The sequence below is a fragment of the Nyctibius grandis genome, chromosome 20 (genome assembly GCF_013368605.1).
Source record: "Nyctibius grandis isolate bNycGra1 chromosome 20, bNycGra1.pri, whole genome shotgun sequence".
Classification (NCBI taxonomy): domain Eukaryota; kingdom Metazoa; phylum Chordata; class Aves; order Nyctibiiformes; family Nyctibiidae; genus Nyctibius; species Nyctibius grandis.
In genome coordinates, this window is record NC_090677.1 from 7,360,881 (window position 1) to 7,376,759 (window position 15,879).

At 41.3% G+C, this 15,879-nt stretch overlaps 1 protein-coding gene across 1 annotated transcript in view; it reads left to right on the forward strand.

Moving 5' to 3' along the window:
- The window catches only part of MAP4K5 (mitogen-activated protein kinase kinase kinase kinase 5), a 74,947-nt gene extending 59,594 nt beyond the window's left edge, over window positions 1-15,353 (forward strand). The window contains exons 24-34 of the mRNA XM_068416569.1: window positions 2,281-2,341; window positions 3,034-3,036; window positions 3,126-3,240; window positions 3,375-3,433; window positions 4,630-4,733; window positions 5,205-5,382; window positions 6,342-6,410; window positions 6,930-7,022; window positions 8,921-8,991; window positions 9,706-9,761; window positions 12,146-15,353. Coding sequence (XP_068272670.1) covers window positions 2,281-2,341; window positions 3,034-3,036; window positions 3,126-3,240; window positions 3,375-3,433; window positions 4,630-4,733; window positions 5,205-5,382; window positions 6,342-6,410; window positions 6,930-7,022; window positions 8,921-8,991; window positions 9,706-9,761; window positions 12,146-12,233 — 897 coding nt within the window. The 3' untranslated portion in view covers window positions 12,234-15,353. The remainder of the gene's footprint in view (window positions 1-2,280; window positions 2,342-3,033; window positions 3,037-3,125; window positions 3,241-3,374; window positions 3,434-4,629; window positions 4,734-5,204; window positions 5,383-6,341; window positions 6,411-6,929; window positions 7,023-8,920; window positions 8,992-9,705; window positions 9,762-12,145) is intronic.
- Window positions 15,354-15,879: the final 526 nt, after the last annotated feature.

The following is a 15,879-nucleotide window of genomic DNA, read 5'->3' on the forward strand; positions in this document are numbered from 1 at the left end:
TTCTTGAGCTCCTCGTTTGTCCTCCATCAGTTCTTGAAGCTAATCATTTCTGAGACCTTGGGGCTTGGGCCAGTTCTTAACTACTGTAAATTGTTTAGCCTGGAGAAGAGGAGGCTCAGAGGTGACCTTAGTGCAGTCTACAACTACCTGAAGGGAGGTTGTAGCGCAGTGGGAGTCGGCCTCTTCTCCCAGGCAACTAGTGATAGGACAAGAGGACACAGCCTCAAGCTTCGCCAGGGGAGGTTCAGGTTGGACATTAGAAAGCATTTCTTCTCAGCAAGGGTCATTAGCCATTGGAAGGGGCTGCCCAGGGAGGTGGTGGAGTCACCATCTCTGGAGGGGTTTAAGAAAAGCCTGGACATGGCACTTAGTGCCCTGGTCTAGTTGCCATGGTGGTGTCAGGGCAATGGTTGGACTCGATGATCCCAGAGGGCTCTTCCAGCCTCATTGATTCTGTGATTCTGTGTGATTCTGTAAAGAAAACTTTATTGGGACCTGCTGACATGAGCATATCTAGCTGAAATAGTGTGTGAGGTGTTCTTTGTCTGCTTCTAGCACAAGTTTCTACCCCAGTTACCACATTTATCGACTTCTCTTATATTGGTAATTTGATTTTCATCTTAACCTTTCTTATGTTTCTTCCTTCAGGCTTATCTTGGGATCGTCTCTTTGTCCTTAGCATTGCATCCTTGTTTCAGTTTTCTGTATTATGTATTTGTGATACTTAAGGCATAGGGGGGAAATAAGAAATATTTACCCATGTTGGGGTGGCTTGGAGACAGTTCACAGAATCACAGAATCAATCAGGTTGGAAGAGCTCTCTGGGATCATCGAGTCCAACCATTGCCCTGACACCACCATGTCAACTAGACCAGGGCACTAAGTGCCATGTCCAGGCTTTTCTTAAACCCCTCCAGAGATGGTGACTCCACCACCTGCCTGGGCAGCCCCTTCCAAAGGCTAATGACCCTTAGTTCATAGGGAACAACTGTTCCCCTTCTCTTCCAGTGGGGCCATTAAATGAAGCTAGTGGGAACCACATTAAAAATAAACAGTGGGTAACTGGCTTGGGACTTTTTGCCATGGGGAGCTGCAAATGCTAGGAGTTGTCTGAGTTCAGAGGGGATAAATTTATGGAGGATAAATCCACTGAAGCTCACTAAATGCATAAAGCCATATCTGATTCAGCAGGTTTCTGAGCTGAAGAGCTTGGTGCCTGGCAGAGCGTTAGGTGAGGTATTATATACTTTTTTTTTCCCCGTGTTTTCACCACTTTTAGGAGAAATTATGTCACTTTATGGTAACTGTTGGAAACAGATATTAGATGGACATTTGTATGAACCAGTACATTCTTTTGTAGAGCCTTGATTCAAGCACCTTCTGCTGTGTTTGGCAACGACTTCCCTCAGTGGACCAGTCTGCTCTTGTCTTTTTATAATAGTCTCCTTTAGAAACAGCTTAATCCTTTGAACTCCTTTTTTTCTTATTGGAAATTTTTTCTTGAGGCAGGACCTTGCCTATGAATACAGTTCAATAAATTTATCTTTTTTCTTTTTTTTTTTTTTTTTTTTAAACAAAATCCTTGTCCTCATTCTGTTGTCCTTATTCCTTCCTTTGTTGAGACTCCTGAATGCTGTCACTTGCCATCACTCTTGTCAAAATTCCCTTCAGGTTGTCAAGAAGTTCTTCTTAACTTTAAAATCTTCCCAAATCTAGACTAGCTGGCCTGTCACTTCTTCCCTCTGAAACAAAAATAAGCCCCAGTGCCTCCCATGAGCTGTCTCTTTACAAAGCAGCATGCTAGCACAAACAGCCAGGTAGATAAGTCCCACAAAATACAAGATTTTGTGGTAATTCAAGTTGCTCAGAAAATACTAATGGCTTTTTTTCCCTCTCTTCCTGACTTTTGTGGGATTTAGTAGGTTTCTGTAATAATGTTGTGTTTCTCTGGCTGCCATTCCTGAGCAAGCTGTATCTTTCTGTATATGATATTCCAGTCTTGCCAGTTACCACACTTTGGCTCTGTGCTGCTAATTAAAAAAATAAGGAAAAATAGAATTTTGAAAGTTTCAGGGGTAGAAGAGGGAGGAAAACTATTTCAGACAGAGAAAAGGGCTAAGCAAGCATCCAAAAGAGTGAATTAAAGGGGGAACTGTGGCTGCAGCTGGTACTTTCTCCAGGTCAATCCCTGCAGGAATGGTGGCAGAGGTGGAGCAGGCAGAGAAAACCAGTTAGAAATTCTTGTATGTTTCTATTAATGTAGATATTTTCTTTCTTCAGTTATTTCCCCGAAAGTGCACCTGGCTGTATGTTATCAATAACACCTTAATGTCCTTGTCAGGTATGTATAAATAGAGGGAAAATTAATAAAATCATAAATAAAGAGAAACAAGGCTGCAGTATGACTGGAAGTGCCTAGAGAAGCTAAAGAGTGTCCTCTTCTTTGGTCCCTGAGCTGAGAAAGTCAGAATAATTATGGCTTTCATGTGTCAGGACAAAATTAGGAGAGGATTAACATAGATGCATTATCAGAATGTCGCTGCAGAGTTTGATCGCTCTCAGGATACTGCAGCCTGGCAGCATCTTTGGTATGAACCAGAGTCAGAAAATAAATCCACCCTAAAAGAAAAACAGTTTCAATTGGAAGGAGAATGAAGTAGCTGTGAAATACTACTAATCCAGCAGATTGATTCTTGAAAAACATTTATTTTTTTAACAGTTGTCCTGGAAAAGGACATTCTAGATGGGGAACAGAGGCACTGTGGCATGCAGACTAACTGTAGGACTGTGCCTTTAAACGTAACGTCATTTTTATTGATTTATAGATAATGTCCTGATATAATTAATTATTATTGTATAATTACAGCCTTCTAAAAATGTTTACGTAAAACTTTCAGAGCTGCTTTAGTGTTACTGAAATGAACTTTGAGTTGAATGCCATGTCTTCTCTATATGCATTATTATTGTTGTCTTGTTTTATTTTTCTTCATAACTGGACTCGAAATACCTGGCGCACGTGATCCACTTTTCTAGAAGGTAATTTTCTACACACACATTTTTCTGACACGTGCAGTTCTCTGCTGGAGGCGTGGGTGCGATGTCAGTTGTGCTTTTCTCTCTTACAGGGAAAACATTCCAGCTCTACTCCCATAATTTAATAGCTTTGTTTGAACAAGCCAAAAAAACAGGATTAGCTGCTCATATCCAAACCCATAGGTTTCCTGACAAAATATTACCAAGGTACAAATCTTTCTCTTCTAGACAATTATTAACAAGCGAAAAATCCCATAAATACTGTTTGTGCTGTTGAATTGGTGCATGAAGGGCCTTCAACATCTCTTGCTGATGCATTTTTTTCATGTTTATTATTGCAGGAAGTTCGCCTTAACGACAAAGATCCCTGACACAAAAGGATGCCACAAATGCTGTATAGGTGAGTAGGTTTTGCCAGTGTTTCCCTGGCCTTTGCCATTGGGCATGGCATGTCTTAAACTCATTTCTTTTTAATAAACTCACAGTTAGTTCATTGTTCAGAAAACAGTATGACTGTGTTGTTTCTTAACGCTGTGCCTAACTGGTGCCTTGCTTTCCTTTTAATTAATGTGGGGGTCTTCATGCTGTTCAGTGGAAAAGCATTTTTCATGTCAGCACTTAATAGGAACGTCGCTGGCTAGAGCAGGGGCCACCAGAGCCAGCTGGTTACCGTGACCTGCAGCCTGCCCACCAGCGTAACGCCTGCTACAGAATCCCAGGCTTGTGGCACACACACAAACACCCTTCCTGCTTTGTCAGTCTGGCTCAAGGTTTGACCTAGAACCAACTTCTAGCGAGGCTAATTTGAAAAGAATATTTTCCACAACGAAAAGGCTGGACATGAATAAAAACGATGTCAGCCTGGGGAGGAGTGAAGCCATCGCTCAAGTTCTAAGTGCACACAAAAAACTTAAAGCTTGTGACATTATAGATTTGTCTTTGGCTTTGCTGACTTGGCTTGGGCTTTCTACAGAATGCATGGCCCTAGTGCTGTGTGAAATTGTACCTTTACACTCTTAAAAATGCTTAAGCAGAGTATAAAGTACCTCGCTGCAAACTTGGATATCCTGTTTAACTCATACTGAGTGTCTACAGCAGGCGTATTTACAAATGACTCCTGAAGTCAGCCTGGTCTTGTATCCAGTTGAGCTTAAAAAAAACAAACCCCAAACCCTTTATCATGTATTGCATTAGCTGTCAAAGCTCATGAGAAGTTATGGGCCACCTTCACTGCTTGGGAATTGTTTTTATTTAAATCACAGCTTGACCTGGACCTTTCACTCCCGCTGCTCCCACAGCCCCAGGAAGAAGGCTGTACAGCTTTTCTGGCCACTCAGCATGTGACCTCTTTACTGGGACTCAAAGAATGCTAGTGGTTATTAATTATAAGTATAATTGAATTTATCTGGAATGTAGCACAATATTAATCGCTGTGGATATTTGAATGGCAAGCCAGAAGGCAATTAGTGTGAAACTGATGCTGTTTCTTAAATTATTTGCAAAGATAGCTGTAGGGTTTTTTTTTTTCAAGTATGCATTGAACTTCCAGGACTTTAAAAGTGTTCTTTTCTGTTTTTTTTTGTTTATTTTATATAGTACGAAATCCATACACAGGACATAAGTACCTGTGTGGTGCGTTGCAGTCTGGAATTGTTCTGCTACAGTGGTATGAGCCAATGCAGAAATTCATGTTAATAAAGGTAAGTATTTCATTTTAGTTTAGAACATTTAATCTTAATCATTATACAGTTGTTGAAATAACCTTTCCAGAATGCAATGGAAAGTACAGAATCACAGAATCAATGAGGTTGGAAGAGCCCTCTGGGATCAGAGTCCAACCATTGCCCTGACACTACCATGTCAACTAGACCATGGCACTAAGTACATGGTCTAGTTGACTCTAGTCCCATTTGTGGGTTCTGAGCACTTGAAAATCTGGCTTGATGCATTTTGACCAAGAAAATCTTGTGACTGAAGTCAGTCAAGTGTTGGATCAAGCCCAGTACTAGCAGTAACAGACTAGCATATACCTCTGCTCATGCTGTCTTAAAAAAGCACTCTTAGTAGTGAAAAATTCTTCTATGTCTTTCATACTTTGTGCATGTTATTTTAGGCTTCTTACTTCCAATGGAACAGGAAACTTCACAAATGCCTCATTCTGTTTTTTGCAGCACTTTGATTTTCCGTTGCCAAGCCCTTTGAATGTGTTTGAAATGCTGGTGATACCAGAGCAGGAGTACCCGATGGTCTGCGTGGCCATCAGTAAGGGGACTGAACCAAACCAGGTCGTTCAGTTTGAGACAATCAACTTGAACTCTGCTTCTTCGTGGTTTACAGAAATTGGTGCAGGTAAGGCTGTCGGTCCGTCTGGCAGCTGGTTTATTGGCTGGTGACTGTTGGATATCCCTTCCTCAGAAGTCATTTGGGAACCCTTTAGGCTACGCAAAACGATGCAGCTTCTCTACCTAGAGCATTTTGAAGTTGATCCCAGGTTCTTCTTGTGATGACCTGCCAACTTCAGTATAAACTGAGTTTTAGACACATCTTTTATCTTATAAATTTCCTTAAACAGTAATGCAGACCCTGCTGATTGGGTTCTCATTTGTGGTTGCATACTTTTGCCTGGGATCAGTCTTACTCCTCTTCCCCTTCTTCCCTGGGTAAAGACTCACATAAATGCATTCTTGTCTGTCCTCCAGCCCTTGGGGGAGGCTTGTCATCTTCAGCTGGCTATTAATAAGGAGAAGATTTTGGTTTATCTTCAAAAGCTAGTTGATATCTTGCAGATGCTTTTCTCTGCTGGCTTTGTTGGATATACTTTTTTACATTTAAATACTGCTTTTTAGCAGCTGTACCAAGAACTTCATTAATAAAAACTAGAAAAACTATTAAATCTTGTTTAATATCAGCACAATAATCTTTCCAGATGTGGATTTGTGGGAAAAGAGCATTTTTTAGGAGCGAAGGTTCCCTTGATGATTCCTTTTGTTCATTATTGTGCCTCTTATGAAAGAAGCTGACTTGCTGTGCTGAACTGTAACATAAAACATATTTTATGCCAATAAACAGTAGTGCTTTCATATTAAATACCTGCTTTGAACTGATGGGTTTGTCCTTAGGCACTATACTCTTCCCAGAACATTCTGGGATCATATAGCCTTAAAAAAATTTACAAGACTAACAAATATAGTAGATTGCAAAAGACTTGTAGCGTACTGAAAAGGCTGTAGCAATTGGTGAGAGGTGGAGGGGAGGCTGAGATCAGTCTTACAATGTGATATAAAATAACCTGTTTTCTTTTTCACAAGGCAATCAGCAGTTAGATGCCATTCATGTGACACAGCTGGAAAGAGACACTGTCCTAGTCTGCCTGGACAGTAAGTAACACATCTCTGTTGGGCAACTTACTACACCTTGTGCAAAACTTGGTTTGCCACAGTTCATTTTAACTCTACCACAAGTTAATTTTTCTCCCTTCGTTACTAATTTGTGTCGTAATATTTCCAAAAAGATACAGTGCAGATAAGTGGAGTTTTTTTTCTCTTGTGATTCTACTGTCCCTCTCATGTGTGTATCATTCTTGCTTCTTTTCAAAATGAAATGTAATGCAGCATTACTGGTAAGAATTCAAATATAAATTTCCAAACTTTATGTTGAATTCACATCTTCCTTTTATGTGCAGGAAGGCTGTCAGTAGAGTCTGACATACAAAGTGTATATTTCTTTTGAGAGAAGGATGTTTTTGGATTCATTTTAGGCAAATACAATGGATGTTGGCTGTTAGGTTTGGGCATTTCTTTGTGCCTGAAAGATGAAATTAGTATTTCATACTTCAAGCCGTCAGTAAGCCTTTTCAGCAGTGAGTTTTAATACTTGTTTTTTTTGTTTTTCTTGAGAATTTGTGAAAATTGTGAATTTACAAGGGAAATTGAAGTCAAGCAAGAAATTGGCCTCTGAGCTGAGCTTTGATTTCTGCATTGAGTCAGTGGGTAAGTGATTTGCTTCTCTGTTGTCTCTTGAGGACTAAGAACGTAGAAGGATGAGTGTTGAAGGGTTTTTAATGATCTAGACAGGTCTAGTGCATCCAGTGGGGCCTGACACTAAAAACTGCATGTGTCAGGATATCAGGAGCTGTCTCTGTCTCCACTGACATGCTGAAGGAAGTTAAGGCAGTTGCCAGATAGCATGTCCAGTCTGCACGTGTTTCCATCTGGTATCATTTCTGGTTTATAAGTAAGATGTATTATGATTTGGTTGAAGAAAAGGCTGACTAGTTTCTGGTCATTTCCATAGCACTGAGGAAAACCTTTGGGGAGGAAGAAATGTTTTAGTATAAATTTGTGTTAGTCTTCTAATAACTAAGATTTTATTTAAAGTGAGAGCACATCCATTTTTTAACAGTCAGGGTAATAGTAGTTGTATCTAATTTTTAGAGGACAAGCTGTTCTCTTTAGACTGCTAGAGGACAGCAGCCTTGCTTCTAAATCTTCAGTTGTTATTGTCAAGCAAGTATTTCTGCTGTAATAAGGTCTCAGAAGTATCTAATCAACATAAGCATATATCAGAAGTATATAATCAGCATATAACATTAGATATAATTATATATCTAATAATTACATATCTCAGAAACTGAACTTCTTTCTGGAATCAAAATCAGTACAGACACAACTTGTTTTTGTTAGCAGTTCTGTACAACTTGCATTCCTGGGTTCCTCAGGCATCTTCCCTTTAGAAGAAGATTCTTGACAGGGGTATTTTGTATTTTAACAGCAGTTGGTAAAGCAGTGCACATTCTTTTGTACAGCATCTCTGTTTAGATGTGTCAGACCCATCCTGAAGGAAGGTATTTTTAATCAAGCCTGTGATTCTTCTCTAAATTCTGACATGTCCTAATTAACTGCTGTACTTGTATCATACAATATCTCCCGCTGACACATGCATAACGTGACTCGACCATTGCCTTCTCCTTGAACTCTGAAGGAATTCATAGACAGAAGCATTTATCCCAAAGTCTGGCACTTGCCAGCTGACATTGAATAAAGCACGTGGTTCTTTACACCCCAACTGGTCTCTTGGGAATTCAGGGTATTAAACAACTCTTCATTCTCCGATTGCAGGGTGGAGTGGGGAGTAGCAGGTGAAGATTAGTCTAAGGCTGTGGTGACAAACATTGCTCTGAGGATTCTGCTGAATGCCTTTGTTCTCTTTATTTAGGACGTGGCTAATACTGAGCAGATACAAAATATGACTCAAAGGAACAATAAAGGAAAACAAGTAGGATTTAGGAAAATAAAACACGGTGTAAAATATGTTTCTGTAACACTGCTGAAAGAACACCAGGCTCTTCATCCGTTATTTTCAGCAGTCTGGTAATTAAATCATTCAGAGCTGGTAGCTTTCTGTGTTCTCTCCTTGGCCCTGAATGGAAGACTCCTCCCGTTTTTCAGACTCACATCTATTTTGAAGTAAATATAATAACTTAAATTATCTGTAATTTCCAGCAACCCACGGTGTTTTGGTTGGCAGCATGTTTATACACTTCCTGGTGTTTTCTCCAGAATCATTAGGAAAACAAAGACCCAGAGAATAGAAGTGAAAGGGAGAAAAGGAAAAACCAGAGGTGCCTGTCTTGTCCTGGCAAACAGGGAATGTCTGAGGGGTATGTTTTGAACTGCACTTTAAAAAGTAATGTGCATCTCAGATCCAAATAGTCATTTTAATCCAGTTTTTCTACAGTGATTTTGGTGTTTGGTTCTTCTACCAGGAGTCCAAGTCTCACCACGTACTTTCTCCACACACTTCCCATTATCCCTGCTGGTGAGAAACCCAGGTTTCCTTCGTTCAGACAAGCCATGCTTAGGTCTGATGTTGTGTTCCTCCTTTGCAGTGTGCCTTCAAGACAGTGTGCTGGCCTTCTGGAAACACGGCATGCAGGGCAAAAGCTTTAAGTCAGATGAAGTAAGTCTCAGTCTCTCCAGGTTTCATTTCTTCCTGTTCCTTATTTACCACTTGATGCACTGGCAGGTGATGGTGCTTGTGCTCCATGTTGTCATTGCTTCAGCTTGCTGGTTGCTTTCTCTGACTTGCCTGCATATGTTGCTCTTGGTAAAGCTCACACACGTGCTTTAGCCAGCTCTTTTTTCAAGAATATCAATCAGAGACTCCTGAACTGGTTCTGCACAGAGCCAGTACAGATCTGGTGTAAGCAGCATTTGGGTTTCTTGGATTAAAAGCTCAAGTTGGCAGCATCCCTTTTTTGGCAGGAGGGAGAAGACAATCTTTCTTCCTTTTTTTTTTTTTAAGTGTCCCTTTAAAAAAGTTCCTTTTTTCAAAAAGAACACTGTCCTTTTTGATGGCATCCTCTGAAAATGCAGGGAAAAGCTAGTCAGTCTCTGCTGACAAAGATTTGATCAACATACTCCATCTGTGCCACCAAGTCATCTAGACTGATAACAGTCTACAATACAAAAATTATTTAAAATAAGTTGTGTTTTCTGAAATTTAAAACTCTTTTTTTGCTTAGCATCAATTTATCTGATTCAGTCCTGCAATTTGCACTAAATTGTATTTGAATTTTTGAAGAGACTGACCTTTTTATTTTTCCTTCCAACTCAGACCAATGAATTTCATTTTGCCACTGAAATGGACCTAAATGTCTCCGTTTTTCTACAGGTCACCCAAGAGATATCAGATGAAACCAGGGTTTTCCGCTTACTGGGATCAGACAGGTAATCACCTTGAAGAAACATAAACCTTTTATTTTATTTAAACCAGCTTTCTAGCGTCCAGCTGGAACTGGCTTCCAGCCAACCACAGATCTATCTGTAGGCAGTCCTGGGGGAGGCAGTAACACCGTTCCAGGATGCAGCAGCCAAAAATTCAATTAGTGATGGCATCTGCATCCAGAATTATTACTAAGAGCCCCTGTGACCTCCCCCACTTTCCACTGCAGAGATAGAAGTGTGAACACAAACACAAGCGTGTAGAAATAGGGCATGAGGAGATAAGCCACAGGGAGAGATGAGAGCTGCCTTTGGCACGTGGTAAGCAGGGTGCCCAGTGCTCTGCTGGAAATACATACAGGTTTTAATGCACAGTGGTTTAAATTCACCCATTACCCATAACATCCAGATGATTCCTTTCAGCTACAGAGGCTGGGGAGAGGTGCAGCTGCCTCCAGGTTTGAAACCTTAGCAGAAGCTGTCCCAGTCTCCAGATTTGGACACGTGTACTTGTGGTTTCGCAGCTAGCCAGAGTGCTAAATGGAGAAGTAGATAGTAATGAGTCAAGAAATCAGTTCTAATTCCTGGTCTCCTGCTCCCTCATTTGGCCTTTGGGCAGCCTGGCTCTGACTCGCTTTCTGTAAGTAATCCAGCATTTTGGGCACTGACATTCCTGGATCCTCAGTCCAGAAAGAGAGTGAGAGCACGCTGGCTCCTTTTGAAGAGGAGCGGTGTAGCCTGTACAAGAAACAGCTGAAGTCTTTGCTTTGCACCCGAGTCACCAAGGACCCACTGCAGTTGGAATTGAGGATCCTTGCCCCTGCTGACTCTGAGATCTCAAAAATATAAACACATTTATAGAAGACATAAATTTTCTTCCACATATTCTGGCAGGGCATATTCTGCCTTTCCTGTCTGATATCCCCCTTGAGCAGAGAGGCAGTGGTGATTTCCTTCCCTGTTACTCCCAGCAAAGCAAGGGGCATTTTATTGCAAGAATGAGCTTCTGCTAAGGTCCACTGTGGTACAGGTGCCACAGGTATGTGCTGTGCCACCATCAGGGAATCTTTCTTGCGTACTAGAATTGGTACCTTTCAATGGCTCATATTCCTGTGTCGGGCTGGTGAACACAGGAGCATCCGAAACACACAGAGGGATGGTGTCAGAGCCCGTGGTCCCTCACAGATGGGCAGCAGTGTCTCATCTGGTTCAGCTTGCACTTTTATAGGAGACATGAATATCTCAATAACAACGTAGTACAAAGCACTTTTTGGGGTTGGAGGTAAGGCTGAAGTCCTGCTGCTGCACACAGTGTTGCAGAGAAGCCATTTTCTGCCATTCTGAGCTCACTGAACTGCCAAAACCTTTGTTTTGTGTTTTTCCATCTCTGTACAAATGCAGCAGAGTCTTTTCTACCATTCAAGTGAATGAGATGTGGTAGCACCTTTTTGTCTTGGATCACTTAAGAACTACGGAGTTGCAGAAGTGAAAATCAGGGACAGAGGCTGTTAAGAGTGAGGCTTCATTTGGAAACTCTTTGAGGCATGTGACACGGGAGGGGAGTGTGTGCAATGCCAACCCTGAGACAGGCTGCCTGGGAGAAATCCTAACTCAGAGTTCAAGTGGCACGTTTGGCTTATTTGAAAAGCAGGTGGAAAACAAAAAGCAGAGAGAAGTTTGATTTTAAAAATGACAGGATATTGTCCTAGGAGCTGGTGAAGAGAAATGGAGGAGCTAAGTGGTTGGAAGGGAGAGGGGAGGGCAAAGGCTGAACAGTATCAGCTGCTGAGATGATTGTTGGGTTCAGCATGGGACAGATGAGTAGAAAACTGGTCAAGATGGGGAGAGACAGGCTTTCCAGAGGAGCCTACAGGAACGTGATCCAGCAGGACAAAGGCTGAGATGGGGTTGAGTGTTCGCTGTGATAAATATTTAGAAGGGAGGAGAACTGTTTAGGTTAGTGGCTGATGCTTATCACAAGATGTAGGACCTGGTATACACATATTCGGGCTGCAGATGATGGGAGGGTGGTGTCTCCTCACGTAACTTCCCAGGAGAAGCAGAGGACAGGGCTTATTTCAAGGGGGAGGACGTCAGTTGGGAAGGGGTTTGTAACATGTTCCATGTACCTGTGGTTGAGAGGGGCAGGTTCTGGTTCAAGAAGCTGCTCCTAGTTCTCTGCTCCTTGTGTACTCAGAAGTGATGCTACACAGAGTGGAAAATGAGGTCACTGATTTAAAGAATAAAATTCCCAAGATATTTAGGAGATCCTATATCCCTCCAACCTGTAGAAACCTGTGAGCAACAAGTTTGTTCCTCCTCGGTAGTTACACCACGTGCTTTGTATTTTCCCACTAACCATTTTGGCTTCTGTTTGTGTTTGGTTGCAGAGTGGTAGTGTTAGAAAGCAGGCCAACAGAAAACCCGACTGCACACAGCAACCTCTACATCTTGGCTGGACATGAAAATAGTTACTAAGCGACAGTTACCCAACGCAAATAACAGAGTGGATTTGCCACACGAGCAATAAAGCAGCATTAGGAAACTCAGTACGAGCGGGACTGTGACTTACTGTTTCTTTTCTTGACACCTAAATGATGTTGGTTTAGGGTGGAAATCAATACATTTTTGCAGCTGGGAACAGCTGGTTCTGTCTCTTGCCACTGTGTGGTTGGTTATGTCGAGTTTGCTTAATAAAAGCTATGAGATAAATAGCCCTTTACTCATTAGTTACAGGGAAACAGAGCCTTTAAAAAGATGTTTTGCAGTAAAGGTGCCATAAACTGTTAAATATTTTCCTTCCCTTGGATTTTCCTTATATTCTGTAGATATAGAACTAGTGCTGGCTGTTCCCCTGTTTTATACTGAGTCTTATTCTTAATAAAGAAAGATTTGTGTAGGAAGTGAAAGTATCTGCAAAGCTTTTTGGTTTTAAATCTGCCATTCGGTATGGCTTTGTATAATAGACTATTTAATCCTTATTTATTAATCTGCTGCTAGGATGGTGTAATGTATCTAACTTTTAGCAAAGGAAGGTTGCAGAGCAGCTTACAATTTTTTTTTTTAAGATTGTATAGACTTGATTATTCTTTTTTTCTTGTAGGGATGTAGTGCATTCTTGAGGGGTATGTTCCAACGTTGGTTGATCTTGTAAAAATGCGGTTTTGTACAACAAAGTATTTTGTATTGATTTTTCTTTTTTTTTGCCTGCAGAATTGCCATAAAAGGGATTTTCTTATTTACTACTAGATGTAGGGGGTGTGTACACAAAATATAATATTGATCTCAGACATGTTGCAACTGGGTGGGTGTGTACAATATACGTGTGTGTGCGTGTGTGTTAAGTTGATGGCAGTGTGTATTTTTTATATATATATATATTTATATATATATAAAAATGTACAAAATATATATGCTTTATTTTCATAAATTAGGGATAAGCCTTGTGACATGAAATGGAAATTGTACCTGGTCATCATCCTTAAGGAATGAAAGTATCACGTATCAAACTGCCCACGACGTATAGTTTATTTATACTACGCCAGAGGGGAGCCTGTAGCAATAACTGAGCTTAGGAGCTTTTCTGTTTGTACAGCATCCAACTGCTGCCACTCAGTTGTTTGGAAATGGTGATTTCCCCAGCTGGGTAGTGTAAATAAATATGATAAGAACCAGTATTCTATATAAAAGCTCTCAATCACTTTTTTCCCTTTCCCTTTTTTGTCACCTGCATTTTTCTTTCTATTTCTCTATTAAAGAGTCACAGCGGTTCCTTTTGTCTTCCTCATTAATTAAAATCCTTGAGGTACCATTAAATATAAATACAGACTGACTACAGGATAGCATCTGGTTTACTACCTCACGTTAACCTGCTAGCTTTGATATGAGTAACCACAGTCCGTAGGCAGGCACAGTAGCAGCTCACAAACATCTGAATTGAGGGGGTTTTAAATGAAATCCCACAGCGTACGGCTGCCTGCTCAGTGTCTGCGAGCCCAGATTAGGAGCTTCCCCCATCACTTTAATAAAGCAGGACAGGTAAGTGTGTCCCAGCGGTGTCTGCCAGCTCTGCTGACGCAGCGGAGCCGGAGCGGTTTGATCTGAATTCGCAACCCGAGGAGCGATTCATAATTTAACGACCTCGGCACACGCGGTGGCTCGGTCTGTCTGTCACTCGGTACAGCTGGGGGTTATGTGGTTCTGAAGGTCTGGAAGGAAACACAGACTTGCACATAATTTAGCATTTTATCCACTTAGCATTGTCATTCAAAACTAATTCTTGTATTGACTTGATATTTAAGTCAAGCTTCTCAGTTCTGAAGCTGTATCAAAGTTTAATAAATAGTAAGTGTACAGATAAAGATCAGTTCACATCAGCTGGGACTGGATCAGCAGTACTAGAAGAGGGACACGTAATTTTTGTGTTTTCAAGAAATGGAATTCTCTAGAACTGAAATTACTTCTCCATAGGTAACAGTGATTGATGATTAACCCCAAACCTCCCAGTCTACAACGACTTTAAAACAAAAATGAAGACAAAGTGAAGCACCAGGTGTAGATGTAGAGCAAACGCTTTCGCTTCACTTACCTCATTCGCTGTGAACATAATTTTGGCTTCATCTTTGAAAACACTTAAAGGAGATCTCTGAAACACTAGAGAAATCTGTAAATAAAATATGAATATTTATGGGGAGTAACTGGAGTAAGTAACCATAAGGTCCTGACACTGTCATGCAGAAGTAATGAACTGAAGTATTTTTCTTTGGATGACATGAATGACTGGTGATTTGCTGAATCATAAAGGAATGAATCTAGGAAAGCCCTCGTTTAATCAAACCTTTTTTAGCTGTTAAAGCATTTCTAATGGCATGTTCTGAAATGCTTTGTCTGCTCTGGTTTTATAGACAGTGGCATGATCTGCAAGATACTGTTTCCTAGTGTAAAACCTCACTCTCAGTGGAGTGTAGCACAAGGGATTTGCATGTTTCATAGCTGAACCGGCCAGTCTCTGTGACTCTGACTAGTGTAATTGGTATTTGTTAAGACTGGTTTTAGTCTGGTATTGTCTGTATCTTTGTATGTTTTTGTGACATTTCAACCAGGGTTGAGAAAGCAGAGTGTGTGGTTTTGGAGTTTATAAAGCAAAAAAGCTTGCTCACCCCCTCATTACTCTTGTGACAGGTATCAAAGTGTTAGTTATTTGATGCACGAGGTTCATGTATTCAACTTGAAAGCCTTAAAACAGGCTCCCAGTGCTCTTTGAAGTACAAAGAGAGTTTCAAGAGCAGCCTGTAGGTTAGTCTCTTTTGATTTCCTAACCAAATTCATTGTAACTGAAAAATACAGCTGCAATAGTGATGACATCTCTGTAAACGACGAAAGGTACAACGCGTCCGTGAGCCACGACGTCTCGGAATGAAGAGGACAAGACTGGGAGACTGTCTGAGCTGTACTTTTTACCTTGTTTAGTCGTTAGGTTGTAACTGAGACTCTAACTGCACTCGTTCCAGTTGGTGTAACTAGGCTTTGTGCTGCGTAAATTCCTGTTGCGGTTCGTTTCGGTCTATGCCAAATAAACTGTGCTTTATTTGATACCTAGATGTGGTGTGGTAGGCTTGATGGGAACACTTCCTCTGCTCCAGTGTCACTGGTCTGCCTGGAGCCACCACGCAACCACCCATCAGTTGTCTGGCTTGAAAACCAGAGGCTGGTTGCCTTGTGCCTGCTTCATCGGTGGCTGGTGGCTCTAAAGGAGGGTTGCTTGGAATAAGAAAACATGAATGTGAGCATTTGACACTCCAGCCTGGACACAGCTCAGCCCCAGCAGGATCTAGAGCAGTTTATACAAACCTTGCCCTTCCACGCTGGCCACCTGAATACTGCCAGTGGTTCAGCCCTTGATCTGTGTCCCAGATCTTCAGGGACATGCTGAGGTAGAGAGAAAAGGGAGTTTGTGAACGTGCCTTTGGACAACACAACCACCAGTTCCTGGTAAATAAATAAATACAGATAAATATCACAGAATCACCGAATCAATCAGGTTGGAAGAGCCCTCTGGGATCATCGAGTCCAACCGTTGCCCTGACACCACCATGGCAACTAGACCATGGCACTAAGTGCCATG